Consider the following 16,113-nt stretch of genomic DNA (forward strand, 5'->3'; position numbering starts at 1 on the left):
CTAATCTTCCTCTCTTCTCCCAATTACCCACTGACCCCAGTAGAACCTCAGCAGGTATCTATCTCCTGGGGGGATCCCCATGCTCCTTAGAGGAGCATGCTCTTTGGAAGTCTAGACTGGGGACTGCAGGAAAGGGCTCAAAGAGGATTTAGAGCTCTGGGGAGGACTGTGCCACCAGGGGCCACAAGAGGGCGCCTGGTCCCTGGCGTCCAGGTCTGGTGGTACAGAGCCAGACAGTACCCTGAGCTTGGCTGCCCCTTGGGTTCCCGCTATCCTGGAGGCCACCCCGCTTCTCTCAGTCCATGTGCTAATACTCACTCCAGGGCCCTGGGACTTGTGGGTACTCCCTCTCCCATTCTGCGGGCTGTGAGGTACAGCCCAAGGGGTTCCAGGGGAGCGCGGCACCAGTTCTAAGGGACGGTGGAAGAACACAGTCCCCAGCCTTGCATGCCAATAAGTGGGGTGAACCTCAACAAACACCGGGCCCCAACTGGTACAACTGTTGTAATTCTGCAGGGTAATTGTATACGCCAGTTGGATGGCCAGCACCCACAGCCGAGACAGACATCAACACATTTTGCTTGTTTTTTGAGTTCCTAATCCCCACATTCACCAACCCCAGGATAGTAAGACCCAGACTCCCTGGAAGGGCCATACCTCTGCCTCTTTATTTTGTCCTCTCAGTGCCCTTGTCACTGCCCATACTGCCAGTTCCTGTCTACATGGGCACAGAAGCTGGGGTTGGGTACATGTTCAAGAAGGTTCCCCCAAGAAAGCATTAAGATTGGTGGGCCTGGCCATGCCATGGGGAGCTGTAGGCTGGAACGTGTCAGACTGCTGTGTGTGAGGAGCTGGAGGCTGGCAGGGATCAGAGACAGGCAAGGATGCCCTGGTAAAAGTTCCTATTTATGTGTGTTTGGAGGAGGGGAGAAAGTGAGCTGGCCGTCAACTAAATTATACTAGCACCTTTTGCTGCCAGGCACCCAGTGCCCAGAGAAGTGCAGGAGGTGTGGCCTTGAAATGGCAGGGCTGTCTGCAGAGAGAGGCGTAGAAAGGCCTGCACTGAGGGTGTTTGAGTGGGAGCTAGCCAAGAGACTCGGGCCAAGCAAGGTATCGGTGGGTTCTGTCTCCCCCCAGGGCCTGGCTGTAAGTTACTACCACTCTCAAGCAAGGTAAGGCCACAGGCCATGCTCTCTGGTTGACACTCCGATTTTCCTCATTCAGAATGCCTATGGTACTACTTGAGTTTGGCCGCTAGCCTTTAAGCCCCTTCAGTTTCAGAAGAACCCTACAGCAGGATTTCCCTGCTCATCAAAGCCCCGATGTTGCGCCCATCCCGGGAAGCTCCACACACATTTCAGGGTGAAGCCTGGGGCTGGGGAGGTCCTTAGGACACTGCATAGGGCGCTCCAAGCTCATAAAGATTCGGTTCCCAGAGCTCCTAAGGCAGCAGGGAAGGGAAGGGAAGGGAGGGGAAGAGCTGCTCTCAGCAGCTGCAGGGCCGAGGCCGCCGCCAGGAGGGCCGCTCTTCTTACAAAGAGATGACAAGGCCCCTGGGCGGGATCCAAGACGCCGACCACCTGCAGCTGGGCTCCCAGCTCCAGGCGGCCCCAAGTACCCGGCCCGACCACGAGTGCGCTAGGGCCGGGGCGCTGGCGGGCACAAGTTCCTGGGTAGGAATCCCCGCGAGCTCTGGGGTCGCCAGTGGGCTCACATTTCCTTGCAATTCAGGCTTGAAAGATAGGATCTTCTCCCAGAAATTCCACTTAGGCTGCTCCTGCCGTGGACCCGCGAGAATTCCTAAGTAGAACCTGGACGCCTCTGGGAGATGTCCGCATAGAGAAGTTCCTAGCCGGCTACCACCGGGAGCTGTGCCCCGACAGACCGCCCCACAGCTACCGCTTGCTCCGCCACAAGGGCGGCAGGCACGCTGCCCCCGGAGCTGGGATTGTCGCCCCGCCGGCACACTGGGCCAAGCCAGGGGCTAAAGACGCCCAGCTCCAACCCTGACCCGAAGAGAGTGCACCGCGCTGGGGTCCACTCGGCCCTAGCCGGGTCGGAACAGCGCTACGGGAAAGGGACTCCAGCGCGTAGCGACTGGGAACTGGGAAGCAACAGAGCGGATCGGAGCTCAAGAGGCGAGGGCCGTGGGGTTTGGAGCAGCAGAGGCGCAGGAGGCCACTCCAAGTCTAGGTGGCGGGTTCTGGCGCCCGGGGCCAGCTGCAGCGCACGGGTCCAGGGACCCAGAGCAGATCTCCTCTTGAGTGTTGGGGTCCGGAGCCCCCAGACGCCGCCGCGCCCTTACTCACCCGAGATCTCTGCCTGGGGCACGTCGCTCAAGCTAAAGCCTTTGGCCCCGTAGATCTGGCGGACTTCGCTGCAGCTCCGGCTCTTGCTGGCGGGGTCCCCGCGGGCGCAGGCGACCAGCGCGGCGGTCGCGCACAGCAGCCACCAGCCTCGGGCCCGGAGCTCCATGGCGGGGGGCCCGGGACTCCCTGGCCGCCCGCGCGCGCCTCCCTTGCTCCCGGCCGGCTCCGCTCAGCCCAGTCTGCGAAGGGCAGAGCCAAGGTCCCGGCGCGCGCGGCGGCTCGTGGTCCAGAGGCGGCGGCGGCGACTGCCGAGGAGGCGGAGACAACAAAAGCCGGCTGCGACTGCGGCGCGGGGCGCGAGGCGCGAGGTCCAGTCGCTCAGTCGGGCCGCCCAGAGCGCGGCGAGCGAACGCGCAACCCCGGCTCGGCGCCTCCCCCGCCGCCCGCCCGGCCCCACGGCGGCCGCGGAGAGGGGCAGGGAGGGGCGGGGAGCGCGGGCGGGAAGAGGGGAGCGCCCGGGCGGGGCGGGGCGGGGCGGGGCGCGGCTGGGGGCACGATCTGGGCGCACCGGGCGCTCCTTCGGTCTAGGGAGGGGGAGGCATGCAGGCCCTTCCAGTCCATGCGATGCGTTCGGTTGCTTGGTGGGAACGGGGACTAGGGGTTGCCGGTAACGCGAAGCTGAGTCCGGGGTCCCCAAAGGTGCCCCCCCAAGCCCAGCACTAAGGGCGGAGGCACCACCTGTGGGGGCGGGGGCGGGGCGGGGGGGGGATCGCTGAGGCAGGGCTTCCCTCGCCGGACGTGACATCACGTCCTCCCACGGCCAATCAGGGGCTTCCCCGCCCCTTGCCGAATTCAGCACCCCTTTGCTCCTCTCCATCCTTCACTGTCCGTGGCTTTCTCTCTCATCGCTTCCCCCTCTCTGTTTTGGTCCCTTGCTTCCTTGCCTACCTGCACCCCCACAACAGCTCCTACCTCCCTACGCCCTTTCTGGCCGCTCCGGCACGGCTCCAGTTCTCATCTGATGTGTTTTGGAGGAGGGTGAGGGGGCTGAGCGCGGGAAACTGGCCCAAAAAAACTAGCCTTCACCAGCTCAGATGACTTAATTGCTGCAGATTGTCAGCGGGTGTTTCGGTCTGCTCTTCGTGACTCCTTGGGTGCTCGGGCGACAAAAGCAACGGGGCAGAGGCAGGTCTGTGGACTTGGATGCAGGGTGGCAGGTGACCTCTGGAATGAGGAGTGGAGTGAGGAGACTATGTAGGGCAACTCAACCCCAGACATGTTGTGGTGGACTGTGAGCTGCTGAGTAGAGCTTCAGGGATGATGGGGGAGGATGGGAGGGTGCCTGGCATCCCACCTGGGGGCTGCTGGTGCTGGGTTCAGAGTTTTTTGCTTGGCTGCTGCTGGTGGCACTGTCCCTCCCTTTCTCCCTTCTACCCTGTGGGTAAAGGGCTCAGAGGACGTCATAACTGAGCTCAGACTATGAATCCAGAGACCTAATCTGAAAATGGGAAGAAAGCAAACGAAGTGGCTCACTTGGTTAAGAGTTGTAAGATAACCCCTATGGGAAAAAAGAGTGTGGGGTGCTTGGATTCACCTGCGCCCTATGGGTTTTGTGACAACACCCCTAATCACCTCAGGATGGCCCTTCCATCAAGGTTCCTAAACTGTTGGTCTGTCGATTTCAGGAGACTGGGTTTTCTGCCCTAACTCCTAGTGAAGTTACCCCATCATCCATGTATATAGTCATTGCTTGAGAGCAGCAATGGAGACCTAGTCCAAGAGAGCAGATCTTGTCCCAGCCCTGCACTGGAACACCTTTCCTGTCTCACCCACCCCTGCACACTGCATGCCAAGGCCAGCTTGGGTCCCCTACCACCTTTAATAGGGCACTTGTACCTGACCCAGGCTCTTGCTTGCTTTATGTGGTTTCCATGTGGTCTGGCCTTCCACCACAAGCCTGCGGATGAAGGGGTAGCCTCCTTGGTGGCCTGGGAATTGGCTCAGCATTAAACCTGACTGAGGCTCAATACAGGCCCCTGTGTGACCTGTCGCTGGTCACCATTGCATGTGATCCCGACTCAGCTGGTACCCCGTATAGGGTGGCCCCCTCTTCTAGGGACATCCTTATCATTCTACCTGCAAAAGTGTAGCATAGCACCTTCCCTCAGCTTGCAGTACTGGCAGCCAAGGCCTTCCTCCAGAGGGATGCTCCTCCCTGAGGAAGCCAGAGGGCAGCATGTAAGGGCTGCCAGGTCCCCAGCAGCCTCCCTCCCTTGCAGGGTAGGGTACCTGGAATGGCAGTGGCCTTGTTGCTCCCAGGGAGGGGCCCTTGGATGTGTATGCCACACCAAAGTTAAGTTTCTGTTCCTACTTTTGCTGATCAGGACACTTGACTAAAGCGTGGCAGGAAGCTACCTACTTAGGTGGTGTCTGAGCTAACTCACTTGCCTCAGCCTTGGATAAAAGGAAACGGGCCTGGTACCCAATGGGACCCACCACTTACCAGCTGCTTTAGTAGACCCCACCCACAGCATAGCATCCTTCTCTGGGGGTGGCAGAAGTTCTTACCGTGATATTTGGGGTATACGGAATGTGCAGGAAGCAAGCTGCCCCATTGCTGGGTGCTGTCTTCAGAGTTCACAGAGGTCGTCCATCCTTTCTGGGAAATTCTGGGAGGGTCTGTTAGCTTCTCAGCCCATTTCCAGGACGGAGTTTAAGCCAAGGGACAGGGAGGGACACAGGCAATCTAGCCCTCTCAGCTTTAGGTAGTCAGGACCTGTCAGAGCCTTGGTGATAAGAAAAAAGAAAGAAAGAAAAAAAACCCCGAGGCCGAGGAGGGAGTGGTTGTCCAGGAGCTAAGGGGACTTCATGGCAGAGGGAGCTCTGCTGAAGCTGCCCAGCTGCCATCAAGGTGACAAGGCCTCTGGAGGAACACAGAAGATGCTGCCTGCCCCCACTCTGCCCTGCCCAGTGCCTCTTCTGTTCAGCTGTCCTCACCCATGCAGCCTCCTTCCTTGATGCCCCGCAACCTTCCGAGGAGGAGTGGTTACAATTTAGAGTAATGATTGCTGAGAAAGCTCTTGCATCCTAAAGCAGTGCCCCCTGGAACCTCATTATCCCTGAGATGAGAGCTGCACCCACCAGACCCTGCCTTACTTGCCCCTGGGTTCCTGGCTGCAGAGATGTAGCTACATATACCACGACACAGGCAGCAACTTAGCTGTCCCTTAGGTAGGTCATGGCATAGCTTGGCACAAGTACCCCTAGGGCATTGGATGCCAAATACAGGCTTTCGCTTGGTTGGAGCTTCCTCCTGTGGCGGTTGGGAATGGGGCTACAGTGAGATTTTGGAAGGTTGGGTGCCGAGGCCACTGTAGACAGAGCACTCAGGGATGCCTTGGGTCCTTGCCTGCCCAAAGTAGGGTATGGATGTGAGACAGAAAACAGAAATGAAAGGGTGGAAAGCCAATTAAAAGGGGGAAACTGCATTCCTCCAAGCCGGATGAAGCCAGGACCTGTATTTCCGTTGTCACAGAGCGTGGAGCTGAGGAGAGAGGGGCAACAGAGTGCTTGTCCCCAAGATCCCGGCTTCCTTGAGAGTCCTGAAGGGATCTGGGGGTGGGAGCATTGAGCCCTGACTTCTCAGAGGGACATGGGGTCTAATTGGAGGCCTGCTGGTTCCTAGGAGGCCTGCTGGCCTCCACATTTTCCCTGTGATTTAGCACTGCCTCCCGCAGTGCTTTGTGTTCATCTTTCAGCGGCTCCAAAAGCAGCTTCCAAAGAGACGGCAGTCCAAGCCCCCATCTGTTAACAGGTGCAAAGTGGCGCCAGCAGGCAGCAGGGGTCAGAGGCATGGACTGGGGGCAGGTGACAGGTGATGGCACTTTGACCTTTTAGGAGGTGGCACGGTACCTGGGGAATATGGAAAACCTAGGGGGCCCACTTCTCTGTAAGGACCCCACCCTGGGCAGCAGGGTGAGGAAAGAAACAGACACAGTCAGGGGTCTGGTGAGAGAATTGTGGCCTCCAGGAGCGACTGGCAGCATGGTGCAGCTCAGGGGATCCAGGCATATTTTGGCCATTGGCATCAGAGTCCCTGCCAGAAGGAAGCAGGACCCTGAGTGGATCTGCAGAGCCAGGAGAGATGTCACCCCCTCACCTTTTGCTGTCCAGAGCACTGCAGTGCTCCTGTTTCTCCTCTCCCTGTCTGGGGGAAGTTACTGCACTAGGTCGGGATGACATCTGGGGTTTCACACAGGGCTCAGATCAAGAGAGATCACCCCTGTGGGGGTTCTAGGAAGTAGGGTGCTGTTTCCCCTTTATTCAGACCCTAAATAAGTCCCTTCAAAGTTTTCCTACTCCTGGATCACGTGGCTGGTACAGAGGTGCTGAACCTCAAGTCTGAGTTCCAGAGCTGCTCTTGCTACTAGTACTTGGGGGCTGCAGGAGTGGGCATAGGGTGCTGGTTGGAGACAGCACTGGCGCAGTCTGCTCAAGGGTGGTCCTACCTGTGCTCACCCCCTGCCTGCCCCAAACCCCTGCCTGCGGGCACCCCACATCAAGGCAGCACGTTGGCAGCCGTTCGGCTCTGCTGAATCCCAGGTCCCTTTGATCAGCCGGAAGTCTGGGCATGTCTCCGTACTCAGGCCAGCTGAAAGGAGGCCTGCTCAGACGAGGTTGGGCCACCCATACGGGCTGCAGCTATGCCCCTGCAGAAGCCCGTTTTTGTCTCTGTCTGAGTGCCCTAGCAGGAGATAAGCCCAGATACTCAACTCTGGGCTCCACTGCCCTTGCCTTCCTTGGAGCTGTTTTCCTGCTTTGCTGTCCTGACTCTGGGACAGGTCACTGAGGAGAGAGGAAACTTGGGCATGAGCACTCAGCCAGGTCTGATGTGTTTGGGCAAAACTCTCCACATGACTGATAGGGGCAGAGAGACCGGTGTGCTGATAATCTCAAGGCTCTGGACAACAGGAGCTGGGCTCTCCTCCGGGACTCACCTGCTCCCCTTTGGCTTTTGCGTGACATCTGCCTGCCTGCCCGGAAACTCTTCTACTTAGACAGCTACCAGCTTCTGGTCTGTTCTGCATTCCATGCAGCCTGGTTGTTCTTTTTGTAAAGCCAACTTCAATCAGAAGCCTGCGGGGATTCTGCCTGCAGAGCTCAGAGCCCCGAGTGCATGTGACAGCAGCCACATGAGCCTTGTTCACGTCTCTGGAAGGGCATTTTTAACTGAGCCAAATGTTCCACCTGTCACTCTCAGATCCCATCTTCTCCCCCGGGATAGGCTTCTTAGGTGCTTCCAGCTCCAGAGGTTTGGAAGCAAAGGGTTTTGTAACCATGAAGATACAGCTCCTGAAACCTCAAGAGGCACAGAGGCCTTCTTGTCTCTAGACTCCATCCCCTTGTGTGAAGAGCATGGCTCTTAAGCCGACCTAGACGCAGGGCTTATTCAGTTCTCCAAACAGCCGCTTACAGAGTAAGGCCAATATTTGTTTTGTTTTGAGGCAGGGTTTCTCTGTGTAGTCGTAGGGACTATCTCTGTAGACCAGGATGGCCTAGAACTCAGAGATTCACCTGTCTCTACATCCTTAGTGCTGGGATTAAAGGTGTGCAATTGAACATACCTGGTTAGTAGCTGTGTCGATGAGTGCTGCCTGGTGGGCTAGGCCTGGCACGACCACCCACACCCACCACGGTGAACTTCCACATGTTTTAGGAAGAAGCCCACTATCATATGGAATACCTACTTCCTAACTATTTGGGAGTTCCATTGTTGTTTGAAGTGCAGCTTAGCAAGTCTGGCCGTATTGGTTCAGGGTATGCAGGTCAGGGCCAGTGTCTCGAAGGTCCTGTTGGCATTCACATGCACTCCCAGCCTACTCTGGGCAAGGCCATTTACCAACATGGGTCTAATAGAAACTTCCCTGTGGCATCATTTGGACAAGTCACTATCTGGCTTTGGTATACATCCACAGATATGACCCAACTCAGAGGCAGGACGCTAAGGTAGTTGCTATATGTGGCAGCTCTGCAGAGACGCAAACACTCTGTGCAGTGTGGAGGAGGACCCTGCCTTCTTCATGGTTGTTCCGGACGTTGCTGCCCCTGGTGAGGCTACTAGAAGGCTCCCAGCTGTTGTTCTCAGGATTATTGCGAGGGTGAGCTCCTCAGAGCTGAGCTGGACAAGGGGCAGTGACTTGGCAGGGTACCGTCCACCTCCACCTGGGGCTAAGAGGTCACCCGTGTGGCCTTGATGGCAGCAGCAGGCGAGAGAGGCAGCTGGACACTTGGCTGAGGAGGACGGTAGTTTTTATTTTAACTCTTAGGGCTCTTTGGGGGCCCACCACACAGCTCCCAAATAAATACATGGAAGCTTATTCTTACTTATAAATGCCCTGTCTTAGTTTGGTTTGTTTCTTGCCAGCTTTTCTTAACTTAAATTATCCAATCTACTTTTTGCCTCTGGGCTTTTACATTTCTCTTCTTCTTACTCCCTGACTGGCTAGGTGGCTGGCCCCTGAAATCTTCCTTTTTTTCCCTCCTTAATCCTCTCTTCCTGGATTTCTCCTTCTATTTATTCTCTCTGCCTGCCAACCCTGCCTATCATTTCTCCTGCCTCACTATTGGCCGTTCAGTTGTTTACTGGACCAATTAGGTGTTTTAGACAGGCAAAGCAACACAAATTCACAGAGTCAAACAAATGCAACCTAAGAGAAAGAGAATGTCACACATCTTTGTATCATTATACAAATATTCCATGGCATAAACAAATGTAACACGTCTTCAACTAATATTCCTCAACAAAGGACCCAGGTTTGTATTGGGTAAGACTGAGGTCTATACTGTGGGCACAAGAGGGGCTCCCGAGGAAGAGTCTCGTTATGGGGAAGCATTGCAAGTTGCACAAGCTCAGTGGGCAAACTGCAACCCCGTATGCCATATGCGTTCCCCTCTATAAAGGTAATTTTGCCAGATGGTCTCTGGAGGGCAAGAGCCAAGGGCAGTGGACCTGCACGAGTTGGGTGTACAGCTTCACGATCCTGAGAGGGGAAACAGCAGGATCTGCACCTCTCTGGGAGTCCCCGAACAGGGATGTGTGCCTAACTGAGGGAAGCCAGGCTGTGATGCTCAGTGGAGGAAGGGATACAGGTCTATTCCAGGTCCCCAGATGGGACAGAGAGATGGTCTTACCTAACCAGGTGCAACTGGATGTAGAAGAGGATTTCAGCCCTGGTGCTGTGTATAGCCCCTGGTCAATTCAGGAGAAGGAGAGGGGAATAATACTGAAAGAAACCCCAACCAATGATTACAGTTCAAGAAGCTGGTATCCACAGCCTCTGACCTTGACACGATGAAGAGTTAGCTAGCCAGCTAGCCACATCCAGTTGCACGCCCTAGCCTTGAATCAAACCACCCTTGTGGAGGAGAGGGTGGGCCAGGAAGTGGGGTGCCCTTCTTAGAGGTGGCTGGTGGCATTGCTAGCTGGCCTGGCCCTTAACCCCTGCCCTTTAGGGATTGTCTGCCAAAGTGTCTCTGTAGAAGCAGGTGTGACAGCCTCACTCTTTCCAAGGGCCTCATACCTAAGCACTTTTCTTCTTAAGATGGACTGGAGGCCGGAGAGGTTGGTGGAAATGCTGGCCTGTTATGTCATCAGGCTAGGCGTAGGCTGTTCTCTGAATCGGATTAAAGCTGGAGACTCACGTTAAAAACTCACTGCCAAGCTTTGGTAATCAAAACAGACAAACAAGCCAATGGGACTGAGGGCTCAGACGGAAAGCCTGCCCTTCTGTGGTCAGTTGCCATAGACAAGAATACCAAGACTGTTAGGGGGAGGAAGACGAGTGTCTTTAGCAAATGAGTCCAGATACCTGGAGTTTAGACTCTTCCATCCCACCTCAGACAAAGATGAACTCGAAATGGATCAAAAGCCTCAATAAGCTAAAATTATAAAACTCTTAGAAGAAAATCCTAGATGAAAAACCTTTGTGGTTTTGGATTTAGAGGAGGATTCCTGGCTGTTTGGCAGGCAACAAGATTTAAAAAGCAGATAAATCTGACTTCATCGAAATGAAAAACTGTGCACCAAGGAAATATTATCAGGAAAGCAGAAGGGCAGCCGAGAGATGTGGGAAAGTCCTGTAAGTCACCCCTGCAAGGGATGTAGCTTTTTAGAAAACATAAAGAGTCTTTATAACCAAAGGTGAAAAGTCAACTGTAGAAAGGACAGAGGAACTGGAAAGGTATTTTTTTTCCCACAATGATATAAATGGTTCTATGGTGGTTTTGTTATGTGTCTCTGAGTTCAGTAAAGCCCAAGAGAACAGGGTGTTCCTGAGGGGGTAAGTTGGTGGAGTATAGCCTCAGGCAGCCTGGTGTGGAGCCAGCTCCGTGCAGGGTTGACACTGTCATCTTTCTAAAGTGACTCCAGCCTGGGATGCCAGAGTTAGAATATGCTAGGGGTTGGAGGACCAGAGCTATGCCCTGGTGACTTTGACTTCCTTGTTACTAGAAACTGAGGTGAGCTGTTTTTTAGCATGAAAGTGGAGAGCCTGAAGACCTGACCTCAAATGTCCCCCCCCCCCCAAAGTCCTTCAGTGCCACAAATCTCTCCTGGGCAGAATCTGAGGGGCAGAACAGGCCTCTGGAACCTCAATTAAAACAAGGGGTGTTTTCGATAGCTGCAGGACAGACTGGAGTCAACCACCAATGCCCTGTCTCTGACTAGTCCACCAAGACCTGGTTACAACCAACTAGCTTCTTCACTATGGAAAGGAAGAGGGGGACAGCAAGAGTCTTGTCAATCAATCTGCAACAAAACTCCTTTGTCTGAAGGCTGAATTCAGGGCTTTTTACATGCTAGGGTTTATCAAGAGCTCCATCAGTGAGCCATGTATTCACAGCCCCTTCTCCCGTTTTGTTTTGAGGCAGCCTTGAACTTGCAACCCTTCTGCCCCATTCTCCAGAGTGCTGGGATTGTCTGCACCGTTAGAGAGCAATCCTCTTCCTTTTTGTGAATACTGGGACAGAGCATCAGTCCTCATCATGCTGGGAAACCAGCTCTCTCCATGACAGGCACCATTGGCAGCTGGCCTCAGTTTAACCTCGGTCTGCATTGGCTTTATTGGTACCAGTGCTTGTCTAGGGCCACCCTCCTTCCTCAACCCTCAGAAGCCTTGGGTTTCACACTGTGTGTGTGAGGCACCGAGGGTCCTTTTAGGATGTTCACTGGGAGAGAGAGGGACAGAGAACCACTGAGCTCAGGTGAAACTTGCCAAGCTTCTGGACGGGGACAGGCACTGGCTCAGTTTCCAATCTGCAGCCCACTACTGCTCGGTTGACCTTCCATACACCCAAAGCACTGCCGTGTTGCCATAGAGACCTTGTGGTTTAAATCCCTCTCCAAACTCATGTGGAAACTCAGTCTCCAGGGCAGCAGTGTTGGGACTGGGGCTTAGTGGTGGCATTAGTGCCATTATGTAAATGTCTTGTGGGAGTGGAGCTGCTGTCTTTCTCAGCGGTGTGAGGATATAGTAGGTGTCTCACTAGATGACACAGTGTTCGAGGTGCTATCATGGAAGGCTGGGGCCTCTTAATCTTGGGCTTCCTGGATTGAGAAATGCTTCTGTACTTTATAGATTACCCAGTGTGTGGCATTGTGTTAGGCCTGCACTAGTGACTTAGATCATACATTGTGGCCATATCAGGTCACAACGCACACTGGATAGGAGCCTGGAGGGAATCATTGGGCAGCCAGGCCTCCAAGAGTCCACCCTTGCTTGACTTGCAAATACAAGCTAAATACAACTTCAGCTGGTTCAAAGAAGGGCTGGAGAGATGGCTCAGTGGTTAAGAGCACTGGCTGCTGTTGTTAGAAGATACAGCTTTGCTGGGTGGTGGTGACGCACACCCTGAATCCCAGCACCCGGGAGGCAGAGGCTCTTTGTGAGTTGAGGCCAGCCTGGTCTACAAGAGCTAGTTCCATACCCCATGGACACTGCAATGAACACTACAAGCATGTGGCGCACAGATACACGTCCAGGAAAAACAGCCAAACACATACAATACATAAAACAGAATAATTGAATTTGGGCTTGTTCAGAAGCCATGAAACTTAGGTGTTATGCAAGATGGTTTGTCCTCTGTGGTAAAGTATCTGTCCGAATGTTTGATGACTTTAAATTTTGACTTCTCAGCTTCTTGCTAAATAGAAACTAGTGATATTTGGGCTCCACACTGTCTTAGCATCTTTTCCTATTGCTTTGGTAATACACTCTTACAAAAGCAACTTATGTTAGAAAAGGTTTATTTTGGTTTCCTGTTCAAGGTACAGTCCATTGTGGTGGGGGGAGTCAAGGAAGGTGGAGCCAGAGGCAGTAGTCTGATCACATCCACCATTGGGGTGGGGGTGGGGATGGAGGGGGAGAGAACGAGAGAGAGAGGGGGGGGAGGGAGGGATGGAGGGAGGGAGGGAAGGGAAGGGGGATGGGGAGGGGGAGAGGGAGAGAAGAGGAGGGCGAGGGGAGAGAGAGGAGAGAGGTGAGAGGGGAGAGAGATAGAGAGATAGGAGAGAAGAGAGAAGAGAGAGGAGAGAGAGATAGGAGAGAAGAGAGGAGAGAGAGGAGAGAGAGATAGGAGAGAAGAGAGAAGAGAGGTGAGAAAGGAGAGAGAGGAGAGAGATTGAGAGGGAGAGAGAGAGGAGAGAGAAGAGGAGAGGTGAGAGGGGAGAGAAGAGAGATTGAGAGGGAGAGAGAGAGGAGAGAGAGTGAGAAGAGAGAGAGATGAACACAAACTCTCTCTCTGCGCCCTTTCTCCACTCATACAACCTAAATCCCAGCTGGGGACTCCCACCCACAGTGGGCCCATCTCCCCACCTCAGTTAACACAGTTAAGATGCCCCCAAAAGCATGCCCAGAGGTCAATCTTCTTCTCAATTTTGACTAAAAATTAAGGCTACTGTTGGTTTAAAATTCTTATTAATATATGGAGGTAGAACAAACGAAATAACAGGGACGAGAAGAATGGTCACAGTTGTCCCCCTCATCACCTGGGGAAACACTCGAAGGGCTCCCGGTGCCGGCCTCCACAGAAGCCCCAGTCCTTGTGTGTGCTAGCTTCCCTATACTGACAAACCTGCGATTGGTTTACAAATCAGGCATGGCAAGAGATTAACAATCACTATCAGCAAAGTGGAAAAGGTGTAAGAATACACTGTAGTGAAAGTTTTGTGGGTATGGTCTCTCTCCACGCTGCCACAGTGGAGCATCAGCTGAGAAGGTCGCTGTGTGACTGGCAGGGGAGTGGTATATACTGCGTGGAAACACAGGACCAGAAAAGACTTCCATTCTGGGTGGACACAAGGAGATGGCCTCCGATTTCTTCCTGTTATTCAAAACATTATGAAATTTAAGACTATGATTGCTTACATATATATTTGTTGTTGTATAGTTTAATATTTTTTGGTCGTGGTTGTCTCTCAGTAGTTGAAAAAAAGGGAAAGCAAAACCATGGATGGAGGCGGTATGACTGCATGTTTAATAAAACATATGTTTAATATAAAATATGTTTCATATAAAAGAAAGGATGGGATTTTAATAAGGAAAAGGCTATAAGACCTGTTTTAATAGAAAAAGAAAGTACTTTTGTCTTAAATCAATTTATTATAAGACACAAAAGAAAAAAGACAAGAAAATCATACATGATTGAATAAAATTGGGAATGGTGGTGATGCAGAGTTGTAATCCCAGTGTTTTTGGGCTGAGGCAGGAGGATAGCTGGGACTACAGTGAGACTGACTCAAAACTAAGCAAGCGAACAAACACCCTGTGCAGAGCAAATTGAAGGTATACGGAGGAGGAATTGTATTTGTGGTCACTATACAGAGATGGACAGCATTTATTTATGATTAAAAATATAATTCAATGATGGGCTGATCGAAAGTTGGAGTGGCGTTTTCACTGCTAAGAGGACAAAGGCTTTTGGAGTTTTAGTTTAATCTTGAATAGGAGGGTGTTCATTTTTTGTTTGTTTTATCTTTTAAGCCATTGGCCTAGGCAACGAAGATTTTATATTTTATCAGTTTTCGTGGTTTATGTTGTCCTTTGCTGTTCTATTTGTCCTTGGCTTAGTTAAGGAAAGTATAAAAGCTGTAAGCTCTTTGCAGCTGCTCCACAAGCACCATGTAACGTTGCATGCTGCCATGCTGGTTTGCCTGGCAGTGGCCTGGGGCCTTAGCGAAGTGTTTTCAACACTTGTACGTTTTTGATAGCTTCCCCAGACCAAATTCTAAATTAAGTCCTTTTATCCTTGTGCTAACTCTGGGTTCCTGGAACATCTCCAAAGAGTATACTTTCTGACCATAAAAATAGAAATGTTGGGCTAGCAAGATAGCTCAACTTCGTCTGCTGACCAGGGTTTAATCTCTAGAAAGCAAGGTGGAAGGAAATGACTGGCTCCCCAAATTATTGTCCTCTAACCTCCACAAACCCACCATGGATGGCACTGAGGCTATGGACACACACACGCACACACACACACAGAGACATTAATAATAATAATAGCAATTTAAAAGATGTTAAATCAGATGGACTTCTTGGATGTGGTAAAATGCATAGATCACATGACAATCTGAGAAATCTGGTTTATCTTTTATGATACTATCAGTCATAAATAGAATTATTGTTAACATATGGTATGCCACACACAACCCAAATTCTCCTCCCCCCGAAAGATTTGGAAAGCCGCCCTAATACAAAATAACAAGATATTTATTATGAAAATGACTCTGGCCAAGTTCAGATTTCTAGTAACTTCAAAATCACACCATGTGTCGGGCGGTGGTGGCGCATGCCTTTAATCCTAGCACTTGGGAGGCAGAGGCAGGTGGATCTCTGAGTTCGAGGCCAGCCTGGTCTACAAGAGCTTGTTCCAGGACAGGCTCTAGAAACTACAGGGAAACCCTGTCTCGAAAAACCAAAAAAAAAAAAAAATCACACCATGTGACTAAAACTCTCCAAAAACAATGGGGAAATGGCTGGCCCTCAAGAACTGTGTGGTGGAGGTGGTGAACCCAGGACCTGTGTGGTGGATATGGTGAAATCAGGAGCCGTGTGGTGGAGATGGTGTACTCGGGACCTGTGTGGTGGAGATGGTGAACTCAGGAGCCGTGTGGTGGAGATGGTGAACTCAGGAGCTGTGTGATGGAGATGGTGAACTCAGGACCTGTGTGGTGCTCCAGCTCTATTGTTGGCTGGCTGGGCGGAGAGTTAGCAGAGGTGACCTCGGAGTTCTGTGGGGGCATCTCCAGGATCAGACCATGAGAATTTGCCCTGATGGATGGTCTCGTCCCTTGGTGACTGCACTCCTGTGAAAGGCTAGTAGGTGTTCGGTTCACCATTCGCACACTGTGACACTGTGTTCCACGGCTAGATGCCGTGTTTGGATCTTGTGCGTGTATGGGGGCCAAGGCTACACTTTTTTTTTATTAACGCGTTTTACAGGATATGTATTTCATACTTCGCAAATGCCTTGGCTTTTCTTTCAAATGTTTTCCACATGAAGCTTGAACTCAGCCTGTCGATTTCATAAACACAGACGGAAATCTCCCTGAATTTATAGATTGTTGCTGGGAGAACTGAAATAGAGTCTGCATCCCAGAATTTACTGTGCATGTCAACTTTTTCCCTTTGGTTTGTTTATTGGATTGCTTCTTAAACAGGGTCTCACAGTTTTAATTATATAGATCTGCTAACATTTTTCTTGGTTGTCGCTTTTAAGAAGTTAACTGTCATAAACAATCGTGAACTTG

At 52.3% G+C, this 16,113-nt stretch overlaps 1 protein-coding gene across 1 annotated transcript in view; it reads right to left on the reverse strand.

Moving 5' to 3' along the window:
* Positions 1–2,596, reverse strand: part of Gpc1 (glypican 1) — a 29,387-nt gene extending 26,791 nt beyond the window's left edge. Inside the window, exon 1 of the mRNA XM_038339439.1 lies at positions 2,310–2,596. Coding sequence (XP_038195367.1) covers positions 2,310–2,475 — 166 coding nt within the window. The 5' untranslated portion in view covers positions 2,476–2,596. The remainder of the gene's footprint in view (positions 1–2,309) is intronic.
* Positions 2,597–16,113: the final 13,517 nt, after the last annotated feature.

Source organism: Arvicola amphibius, chromosome 8 (genome assembly GCF_903992535.2).
Source record: "Arvicola amphibius chromosome 8, mArvAmp1.2, whole genome shotgun sequence".
NCBI classification, from domain to species: domain Eukaryota; kingdom Metazoa; phylum Chordata; class Mammalia; order Rodentia; family Cricetidae; genus Arvicola; species Arvicola amphibius.